This window comes from Apostichopus japonicus, chromosome 21 (assembly GCF_037975245.1).
Source record: "Apostichopus japonicus isolate 1M-3 chromosome 21, ASM3797524v1, whole genome shotgun sequence".
NCBI classification, from domain to species: Eukaryota; Metazoa; Echinodermata; class Holothuroidea; order Aspidochirotida; family Stichopodidae; genus Apostichopus; species Apostichopus japonicus.
Window position 1 is genome coordinate 11,144,223 of NC_092581.1, and position 12,226 is coordinate 11,156,448.

General features: G+C 37.8%; 1 protein-coding gene across 1 annotated transcript; it reads right to left on the reverse strand.

The window, feature by feature from the left end:
• Window positions 1–1,433: 1,433 nt before the first annotated feature.
• LOC139962672 (lanC-like protein 3 homolog) lies at window positions 1,434–9,545 on the reverse strand. Its single transcript, XM_071962841.1, has 5 exons — window positions 9,073–9,545; window positions 6,396–6,534; window positions 3,873–3,996; window positions 2,630–2,842; window positions 1,434–2,036 (listed from the first exon to the last, which is right to left on the reverse strand). Exons 1-5 carry the CDS (start codon window positions 9,486–9,488, stop codon window positions 1,672–1,674), a joined length of 1,257 nt encoding a protein of 418 aa, XP_071818942.1. The 5' UTR covers window positions 9,489–9,545; the 3' UTR covers window positions 1,434–1,671.
• Window positions 9,546–12,226: the final 2,681 nt, after the last annotated feature.

A 12,226-nucleotide genomic window follows, 5' to 3' on the forward strand; every position in this document is an offset into this window, starting at 1 on the left:
TTTTAATAAATGATTAAACAGAGAAATGCTCATGCTTCGGGCTCTGTATACGCAGGACCGACAAGAGAAGGGTGGGAAAGGGTATGTGTGAGGACGTTGCATTCGCTGGGGGTTGGGGCGCCTGAGGAAGTATGGGCTAAAGGAAATGCTCTCTCATTTTGCAGAATTCTAAAATGAAGACTTAAAAAAGGGGGCATGTTGACATAATATGCCATGGGCCCACCTGTCCCCACAGCATCCTTATGTATAGGTCAGTTGATGAAGAGCAGGACTTGTATAGTCTAAAGCATCCTTATGTATAGGTCAGTTGATGAAGAGCAGGACTTGTATAGTCTAAATGAGATCACTATTTTAAATTTACCAAAACTTTCTTTTTATCACAAAGAATTATTTTAGAACTTCCATGCTTCAGTTTTATTTTAATCTCTTACTTTACATACTTTAAGAAAAAACTTAGTTCCTCTCAAAACTCATCTCTCTTTAGGTTTTCAATGTAACACTATGATTGCAATCAATAAAGGATGGAAAAATACCACCATGTTAAACTATCAGACTAAAGTTAGAGACAAATAAAAGAAAATAATTACATGATCATTAAAATAGTGATTTTAAAGATTTGCGTAACATTTTATTTCATGCATGCCAGAAAATAAAAACGTATCTTGACACAGAACAAAGAATCAGTGAAAAAGGAATGACGGATCATAGGTAAAACAACTCTCTCTCCAGATACAGCCCCCTCTTAATACCCTCTGCAGAACTTGTTAATTCCCCTTTCATGTATTACCAATCTTATGATTGACAGACATGCCCATTACCCCCTTGAATCAAAGTATAATTACCATTCCCAAGGGATGGTTAGGCTTCACACTCTAGAGAATCGTCAGAGAACGACACCAGCATATAAACATGACTTTGAAGTGATCTGCTCAGCAGACGACCTTTAGACGTACCTGGTCTTGGAGAATTAAGACGACTGAAATTCAAATCTACCATATGGTATGTCGAAGCCCTTTTAAGAGTGCAAGTCCAAGTTCATTAGCAAGAGCAATGAATAAGGCTATAGCATTTTACCTATTTCTGGACAAATTGACCTGCAAGCAGTGGCAAGAATTCTAGAAGAAAATGTATCAAAAGTCCATATGACACACCTCCCTGCACCATATTCAAAATTTAAAAGAATGTTATTTCAGCTGGCAGTACTAATTACATGGCATGTGCAGTGAGGGAGGGGGTGGGGGTGGGGGTGGAGGGAGGTAAGGGTATCAGACTCAATACAGCATCTAACTGTAACAGACTTCAGAAGAGTTCATAATTCACTAGCATCCATTAGATTACATTGCTATTGTATCAATGGGTCAAAACGATATAAAAGATTACCGTTGGCAATGCACATAGCTTCAAAAGTCTCAATAGATTCTTGTTTTCTCCACCTGTAACACCTCTCTGTTCAGATTATCTGATACATGTTGTATTTTGTAGCTGCTGCAGATTTCCCTTGCAACACTGCGCATTATCTCATGTTTCCGCATATTAAACTATAACAGTTGAACATGATAGCCAAATATAGATAACACTTTCATAAACGCTGGCATACCTCCACTGATACAGTTTCGGATCAACCCCAAGAGCAATAAGTAGTATAAACGTATTTGAAAAAAATAAACAAGCTCAATATACTTCAAAGAAAGGAAACTCTGCCTGGTCAGGATTCAGCAGATGGATCAAGAAGCAGAGAGTACCAGCCAGTCCTTCAAACAGACTGAACGGACTATCGGGAGTCCGGGCCTTACTCTTGAATTCTTCGCTTTCCAGAAACTGGGCAAACTGGACCGCTTTGTACAAATACTGGACTTGCTTGGTCAGTCTGTACATCAGGAGGAAGACGTAGCCATTCCCTGCGACGCCGTGACAGATTCCGGGGCCCTTGAGGAGAAGTCCGTACTCCCAGCAAAGATCGGCACATCTTATGCAAGCATTGAGGTATTTCTCCTCACCCCAGAGCAGGTAGGCTTTGGCAAGCAGATATATTACACCTGTAAAGAAGAACAATAAAACATTAAATATGAATGTTTTTCCACAAACTATGCAGTGTCTATTCCAGCAACTTGCTATATGCTGGGGCTACAACTAGGTTTACATCAAGGTTATGTGTGTGTGGGGAGGGGAGGAGGAGGGGGTGGTTGATGAAAAGATCAGTGACTTGTGCCCCCCCCCCTTCCTTTTGGTACAATTTCCTTAAGATTAAACATGCCTACATGAAAAATTGGTAACTGCCAATATTATTTTCAGCTTTTAAGTTTCCCAATGGTTATTCCTTTTCTTTTTCTATAATCTGTTTATTCACAAAGGCCTTTGGTTAAGCAACCCAATGGATAACTTGGCATACTACTGGTTCATGCCTGATCTACAACTGTGATAGAGCTTTTACATTTTTTTTATTTGTACACAAGAAGCAAAATGTCTCTCAAAAACACTTCCCCGCCACCTTCTGGTTTTACAATCATGAGTTCTACGATCATGAGTTCTACAATGATGTTTTATAATGATGAGGTTTTATAATCATGAGGTTTTATCATGATGAGGTTTTATAATGATGAGTTTCACAACGATGAGTGACAACGTTTACCTGGAGCACCGTGACACCAATGGACGAGACCTTCACCTGCACGACCAGATCTTTCTTCTCCGACAACGGTGGCAAAGTTGCCATCTTCAGCTTGGATGGCAAGGAAGTAGTCCACAGCAGCCTTGACGTCCCTCTCTACTGACGCGTCAGATTTAATGAAGGCCGGGAAGTTTAGCAGAGCAAAAAGTATTCCAGACAAGCCGTGAGCAGCACCTAACAGAGAAAACAAAACAGGAACATAATGACTAATACAAAACATATAAATCATACTAAATATTAATTAATTAATAAATAATGGACAGGAGCACAGAAATTTAAAGCTAGAATGGGATTCGAACCAGTAACCTCGGGTTTTGTAATCCAGATGTCACTGGTTCGAATTTTTAATTCTAGCCATAACTTACTTTGCACTTTTCCATTGTCCGACTAAAGTTTTCAAGTTTGTTTGCTATTATTCATTTACTTTCTATTATTCATTTACTTATGTAATGAATTAATTTGAAAGCAGCTTGCAGTGTTTCCCATTAAAGTTAATTAAGCACATTTAATTACCACCAGAAGCAATATCTGTCATAGTTCTATAGTCAAAAAGTACACTGGAAGATCACAATAAACTCCCTGTAGATCTCGCATCATCCTAGAACAATGCATATCCTACCAGAGTTACAGAGCGATGGGGTTAATGTACATTGTAACATTTACTGTAATACAAGCTCTCATGCACACAGTCCGGCAATGCCAAGTATGTGAAGAAGTAAGCTTACAAATCTTAACTTTCATACTACCAGACTAGATCTAATATTTACTTTACTAACATTAATGTGGTATTTTTATGGACAAATTGTTCCTGCTTGTTCAAAAGTGTGTAACTGTGAAATTGCTATGACAAACTCCAAGAGAGACAACAACATGCTTTGACTTGGATAAACAGAAGCCAAGTACAAGACAATTACATTTGTCATCTCAGACCTCTGGAATCTCCTTAACATCAAACTCTGACAAATACTTGACATATTAGGACCTCTATTGTGCCAACAAAAGTGAAATGTAAGGTAATTAACATGACATGGCGGATTTAAAATATCTTTTAATAGAAGTTACCTAGGTATTGTGTGTTGTGGTATTGATACATATGTAAGGGTAGATTTAAGATATCGTTTAATAGAAGTTTCCTAGGTATTGTGTGTTGTGGTATTGATACATATATAGGGGTAGATTTAAGATATGTTTTAATAGAAGTTACCCAGGCTTTGTGTGTTGTGGTATTGATACATGAGAGGGGATGCAGAGGAAAGCTTCTTTGCAGTCTGTCTTCCAACTTCCACTATGGTCATGCAAATCTCGTTAATGGACCGTTCATCTAACACCTGAGCAGGGAACAAGATGAAATATTAAAAAGGCAATATTTACACATCTCTGCTGTGAATAAGCTGTAATAGTATTGCAATTTATTCTCAGTATTACAAATATCAAAAAATTATCATATTGAATAAATTTATCAGAAATTGTAAAAATATACTTTTTTGGTATCTAGAGCATGGAATCAATTTTGGCTTTCATAGAAAAGTTATAAGTTATATATACACATGCCATAGTTAGAAATGCACTCACTGGTTTACCTATTTGTATACACTTGTACTTTAGCAAAAACAAAATGCATTATTTATCAATGCACACACAAGCACCTTGTTTACCCTCTACAATGCTTGTAAACAAGGACCTACCAAGCATTATTAAAGGAAGTCAATACTCATATGATTCATCTTGAACTCCTATTGGACTGTTTGTCTGTTTGTGTCACCTAGCAATAAGAAAAATGGTTTCCTATACTGATGTCACTGAGTTGGAATACTGTAGCAATTCCCTGCAACCTACATACCGCATTGGCATGTTTAGACTGTTAGCAAGCTTGTTGAAAATCAGTTCCTTTCAGAACCACCAATACCAATTGATATACATCTAATGAAAAACCGTTAAAGGGTTCCATGTGGGGACAAAACAAAAAGCTAGAAGTGTTTCAAATGGTCAGATATTTTCTGGAACTTACAACTCACTTTTATGCAGTAACATACAGTATGTTGACAGTGTTATGTGTGCAGGCTACTCATGCTTTTGTGGCAATCTATGTGTAAACATGTTTTTGTAGTCATTTACAGTAAATGAGCATGGAAACCTTTGTTGAATCTGAATACAATCAAGGAATCCTTTTGTTTTGCTTCACTTTATAGTTTCTCAAAACTAAACAAAGCCTTATAATTGGGAATCGGAAGGAGAAAGCAAACTAGGAATCGGAATAATAGTTCATATCAAAAAGGGAAGTTTGTAACTCAGGAAACTTGACAATGTTTAGCTAAATTTGCTTTGTAAGTTTCCTACATAAAAATTTATTGTTGAATTTGGAAATACTCAATGCAAATTTACGTGATAAAGACACTCATAAAGACTTGTAAGTCTGTACACACATGCACACCTTTGCATAAGTTAACATCTATAACTTAACTAAGATTTCTATGGCAATACAGCTAGTTCAATTTCATTTCCATACAGTAGATCAACCAGTTAACACCACGTGTATACATACTTAAAGCACATCACTGTAGCTCAAAATGTTCTAAGCATACTCAAAATTGACAATTTCTCATAGCTTCCATAGATCTAAAAGTCCTATAACCATCCAAAGTACTCCCATAGTGATAGGAAAACTTTAGACAAATAACATTTAAATATGTCTCAGTGAGGGAAATGTTTTAAGAGTTGCAATCAGATTTAACTGTTACAGTTAGCGCAAAGAATGGTCATTATTTGACTTCAAGAGCATTGTGATCAAGTGGTTAAGGCAGTGAATTGTGATCTAAGCTTTGCAAGTGTGAGTCCTGTTCAGATCGTTATGTTATGTCTTTATCTCCATTGCCTCTCTCTTCACCTAGGTGTATTAATGGGGACATGCAAGGTAAACTGTCAGTTGGGCACTGTTTATCTGCTGCCATGTGGAGGGATTTGTCTCTATGTTTGATAAGTTATCGTAGACCAGGGTAATACTGTGCTGTGCCTTGCGCATCGTTATCAGTGAATATGTCTGCGCTTTATAAATCCTCAATATTATTATAATTATTATTTCTATCATACTTTGCGGGGTTCAATATTCTAGTTATACTGCTGACTTTTCAAAATATTGGTGGCAAGTCTATGAACACAACAGAAACATATTAATTGTAATTCATACAGTAACTTTAGCAGCTGTACCACACAGTACATATTTTGTAGGAAATATTCAGTATAATTTATTCTCCTAAAACTGATAAAATTTAAGAGAGCAAAATTATTTTCGGCTAGAGTGGGATTCACTCTGGACAGCGATCATTACATTACATGTGTTTTCTCAACTGATCTATCCAGCCCTTAGTCAGTTTTGGGGGGAAGGGGGTGGGGAAGGGGAGGGGGAAGGGGAGGGGGGTCAATCTGAGTCAGCAGCAACATTACCTTGCATACAGTGTATTAACCAGAGATCACAAGCCAATTTCATTTGATAAAACCAAGAATGTGGCCGGGAAAGGACTTCAAGATAAATTTGGCTTCTAATGTACAGCCTATTAAATAGCTATTACTGCGGCAGATGGTAGAATGCAGATCTTGTAATTCGAGGTCACTCACCGGTCTGAATCTCATTCCAGCCTAAACTTTCTTTGCTATTTTCCAGACCTGCTTATATCTCATGATCAGGTGTTCATTGTTCATTTATTTATGAAATCAATTTAAAGCAAATCACCTGTTCAGAGAACTCTTTGCCAATGGTGTGTACACCACACAGGTATCCAGCACGGCCCAGCAGGACTTCATCAGATCCACAGCGGAGATAATCTTGATACTGGAAAGGTGGATTACAAATCTTCTTCAAGTCTCCATAACTTAAAAAAACAGTTGTAAAATAATATAAGAACTACCATGGTGTCAGACAGATTGCAAACTTTAAATTTAAGAAAAAGCTTGTAGGGATATTCTTCCAAGTCTGAAAATTATTCAAGGATGGATTCCTCCAAAACATTTTTAATGGCCAAGTATTTGATACAATTTGCTTGAGTTGGTACAGGCTGCTGACTGCTTCACCATGATTGGTAATAGACTACCTACCTTTCAGACATAAAAACAGCAATATATAAGACTTAAAAGGCCCGGTTAAAAAAAGCACAAATTTTACTTTATTCACAATTTTTAATATTAATTAAAAGTGTCATGATAATGGTAAGCTTGTCAAACTGTAAGAAGCATTCAGTTGGTCATACCGTTTTAAGGTACAGTGATGCTCAAGTGCACCACAGACTGGCAAGACTGGCAAACAAGAGCGGCGGAAGCACTTTTAATCTGGGGGGGCACCGACGTCAAAGGGCACTTTGCAGAAATTTGAGTGGACTGTTGCAGCCTGATATTTAGTACCCTTTATAACTCTTATTGTATTATCTTATTTGCGTATACACATCACTCCATCAATGCCCCCCTCCCACCCCCTTCAAGGAAGAAATACATACTAGCACTGCAATGTGCAAATTGGGACACAAGGAACAAGTTTCCTTTCAAGACAAAATGAGGTGAAATCATGCTAATTGCTAAAATAGGAATCTGCCGAATTAGAGTTTATTTCTTGTTACCTGTAAGCAATTATTTCCATTCGAAATAGCTTTGAGTTTGACCCATCGAAAGTCATTAAAAGTCAGGGTTGTAGCCAGGATTTGCAAAGTTGTAGGCACGTCTATCTGAGCAGAGCGTTACCATCGGTTGGAGCGGAGCGTAAAAGATATTTTTCGGTTCTACAAACCCCCCAGGTGGCCGGAAACGGCCCTTCTTGAGTGTTCATTCTGGTTCCCTGGCCTCTTGCTAACTTGAGACACCTCATTCAATATTACTTTTAAACACCAAAAAACAAATGAGTTAAAATAGTACGTAATTCAATACTACATAATGTATTTAAAGTAGCAAGGTACATGTACAGAGTGGTCTTACTTTTCAACTTCTGATACTTGCAGATACAAAGATAGGCCAGAAATGTCTTTGATACAACTATAGCCAGTAATTGTCTTTGATACTGTAGCTAGTGCATGTTTATCGTAAGGCTGTTTTGGAACTTGGAATGCCGATCTTGACAACAACAGGCAACAAAGTGCTGCAGCTCTATATGCCTATATATATAAAGTCTGTTAATCAACGATAGGCTTATTTGACTGTTGAATGTTTCTCAACTGAAATTTTATCTGTGTAAACGGGTTCTTAACTAGATGTTAAAAAACTGACAAGATCGTATCCTAGTCTTTTTCGGAGGGTAGAGTGTTGAATGAAACAGCACGCGATATGAATGACAGCCTAGATGACAGAAGAATAGGTCACCTAATATAGCCATATTCTTGCAACGTTCATTTCAATAGTTTCTCCTGTCTAGACTCTTAAACTCGTCCAGCAAGCTGATATGGATTTGAATTATGGGTGTTTTAATAAAAAAGATAACTAGGCCCGGGCCTACTACATACTGGCTACGTCCCTGATAGTTCTAAATTAGGATTAGATACTGATACTTAGATACTCTTACTGAAATATCGCTGACCTAATAAGGTGATCAAGAGTACAAGTTTTATGTAGAAAAAGGGCAAATTTTTAACCTGAGGAAAAGTGGGGGGGCACGTGCCCCCTGTGCCCCTCCCCCCCCCCCGTTCCGCCGCCCTTGCTGGCAAAACAGCCTATGTGTATGTAATTGGGTCCTTTCTTAGGCACTTCTGATGGGGAAGCACACAAAATGAAATTGACAGTAAGTTGGGTACACATGAAAGAAACATCTTTAACTTGGTCAATGGAGCCGATTGTTTTAATAGGTATTGAAGGACACAGACTATGCTGCATTTTCTCAAAAGCAAAATACTTTCAAACTGACAGTTTCAAAACAGCTGGTACAACCTGTTACAATTGATGTGACAATTACTTAGGTACCACCTTTATTTTGCTGATTGTAGGGCCTACAAAGTACAATAGGCTACAGTTCCTATACATATCTACATGATACATATGTGTTGTAGTGCAATGTAGCAACGATTTGAAGCTTCAGGGGCCATCCCTTAACCCCCACCATGGGCCCTGTGGCAGGTCCCTGGGACTGGACCCTGTGGCAGGTCCCTGGGAATGGGGCCAGCTTGCCTTACGCCTTTGCAGCACCCCTGGGCAGGAGTACTAACAGCTGACAATGCACTGGCATTGCATTTAATGTATGTGAACGCTGTTTTCATGCAAAGATGTGAAAACTAAAAGACATAACTAGCAATTTGAACAAAGGTTTATACAACACCTCTTCCAACTTTGAATCATGGGGTAAATGCAAGGGCCAATGAATGCATAGATTATGACTGCACGGAATGCCAAGAGGCTACAGTACAGTATAGGCCTAGGCTAGGTTACAGTAAGCCTACCTCTTCAGTAACTGTGACACCGTTTCTGATTGCACATTGCCGACTTGCTTTTGAAACAAAGCTGCTGCAATCAGCACACCACCAGTTCCAAGAAGAAGTGCTGGTTTAACTTCATGTTTTTGGTTCATATTTTCATATTCTATCGACATTTGGATGCAACTAGCGGTGAATTCAAGAAGTTTCTTGTCACTGTTGTGAGGAGGTAAAGCTAGCAGTCGAGTCAACGCAAACGCTACCCCAGCAACCCCAAGATACAGGCCCCCGGCACAGCATCGTTGTTCGAGACGATATTCTTGGAGCAGTTTGTTTTTTATTTGACAGATTTGCTCTTGAATTGCTTTCCGTGGTACTTGATAGTTTTGATCACCTGTGAATGCAGGAAAAGTGTTTTTGAAGTATCGGATTGAACCCGACATTTTGACGAACTACAGAACTGAAAGCTAGCTCGACAATACGGAGTATGGAACGCGAAATGGGTCACTAATTTCGTAACAAACCAAGGCGTGTAGAGAATATTTGCAAGAGGGATAATGCTTAACTCTGTCTGTTTTGCGCAATTGGGGTCAAGTAAGACCTACGGTGAGACTTTGCCGTTTTAAAGGTGCTGCTCCATACTTCTGAGAAAACGTCGCAACATGAATGGCAAATCGGGAAAGGGATCAACCACCACTGCGGAGCAAATGCACCCAGAGTAGCCTATTAGTGTACGATCGAGACGGCAGTATGGAGACATCAAATAGTTATAACAATAATAGCAAAATAGTAAAACTTACACAATCAGACTCAAAAACTAAAGAAGGGGGCAAATTTGGACAAGGCTTTAAGCAGGTCGCCAATGGAATGTAGATGTAAGTAATATAAGAGTTCATAAATCATAAATCATAAATACCATGAAAATATACCCTAGATGTAATTGACAAGAATATCATGATAGATGGTGCCTCAATTGGACTTGCACCTAGATATGTAAAGAGAACTTAGGTAGGGTGCACACAGGGGTATTCGGTCCCTCATCTTAATTCGGCCATTTTAATTTATTTACCAAATGTATGCCATTTATCGGGAATTTAAAATGCTAATTGAAACCTGATATAATTATGTATTTCCTTACTTCTACGTCATGGCATTTTCACGTCACATTATTTTTTATTTCTTCACTAAATCAGATTTTCTACAATCTACCTGATTCCTAATGTCTTTCGATTTAAGCCAAATATAACTTTTTGGAATATTCTTCAACTGTTGTCGATATGCCATAGTAATATCCAATGCTTTTCAATAACACAAATATCTTATTTTTATTCTTACATCCATATTTTGTCACTTTCTTTTCGCTTATATGGTGCTTCATGTTATCCCATTGTGCGGTATGGTTGTATATGAGGCGGGTGGGGGAGTTTGGGGGAGCTAGTGGTAATGATGAATGTGCAAGGAGCGATTAAGAAAATGTGTATGATGTGGGGACTTATATTGATCTTATTAACGTTATTGTGTGTGTATACTCAATTTCCCTTTTTCTATTAGTGCCATGGCCGATTATACACTGAATTCTAACTAAAACGTTTTCATAGAGTGTTTGATTAAAAACCATGAATGATGTTTTCTGATTGCTCAGTCATAATTATGTAATGGCAAAAATTCCCGTTGTCAGAATTTGCGCCGTACATCCCTGTTTACCTCCGATTACTAAATACAAGTTGCAAATAATAAAAGATCGATACTTTCTCTTATGTTCCTCTGTGCAGTTCTGTGTTACTCTTTCCAACGCAAACGGAACCTTAACTTCATGAAAATGCAATTGAATCTTTGTACAGACAATCAGTTGGGACGAGTTGTCTATACTGCAGGTTAATGCCCCGCTTTCAAAGCGCTCCGCGTAATGACAGTATCAGTCGAATGAATACCATTTGTCTTTCAGATCAAATTTTAGAACTGTTTGTACTATCAGTACGAGTGCTTTGATGCATAATTTGAAATAACAGTATAGAGTGGAATTAGCATTGAGAACATTGTCCCAACTGGCTGATGTATACAGAACGTTGTACCATGGCTGTACATGGATATTATATGGCAGATATGTTCTTCAAAATTTACTGTGGTTTTCAAAATTAGAATAAATAACACGATGAATATTCATTACGCTTCTACGTTCTCCACCCAGTTGGGACAATTTTTTCTACACTGTATTTTTATCCCGCTTTTTTTTCAGAGCACTCGTATTGTCAGTTTGAGCAGTATGGGTATCATGTTTCTATCAAATCAAGGTAAGGAACTGTTTGTACTGTCAGTAATAGTGCTGGGAAGCATGATATGGGATGACAGTATAGAGTGGTAATAGCATTCGGAAATTGTCCCACAGCGTATATCGATTCAGTGTCGTAATACGATAACAAAGGGCAACGAATAAATGAGGGGCTTTCCCCTTTATAATATTGGCAAATGGTACTGAGCTAACTGAACTTATGTTTCTCGTCTGTGATAAATGCAGCTGTTGACGAATAAATACTTCAGGATTTGACAACAAAATCAAAACAAATTGAGATGATTGTTAAATGTGTTGATCATTTGTAGAAACCTCACTGCATGTGATAACATTTTTTTTTCTATTTAACAGTTCTTCCGAAATATCACTGTTTAGTACGCAGACTGTTCTACTATGTAGAGTAAGACACGCATAATGAAATTAATATATTGGTAGAGTCGTGTGTTCATGTATCGAATGTGAAAATATAAAAACATCCTGGTCTCTGCTTCGTCTCAGCGAGTTTTCACCTCTCATTGGAACTAGGACATGCCATTGAAACCAGGACATGTCATTAGATGTCAAACTTATCATTTTACTTACTGTTCCAGTTTTAACATTTTTGATACTTCTAACTATATAACTTGCGCAAGTTGGATCTAGGTTTGTTTTAACATAATTATAAACTTGCGTTAAAACTGTAATGATTTGTACGCTAACTCCATTGAGTTTAATTGTTTAATTAACTTATACTCTTCTGTTTTAGAAACCTATATTTTACTGTGCATGTCTGTTAATGAATGATTTCTTTCTCAATAAAGAATATCGCTTTCTTTCGTTTTAGTGCCTGTGTGATTGCAACTTGTCCTGTTCAATTAGTTTCACCTCACAGCGTATATTTCCGCGGACACA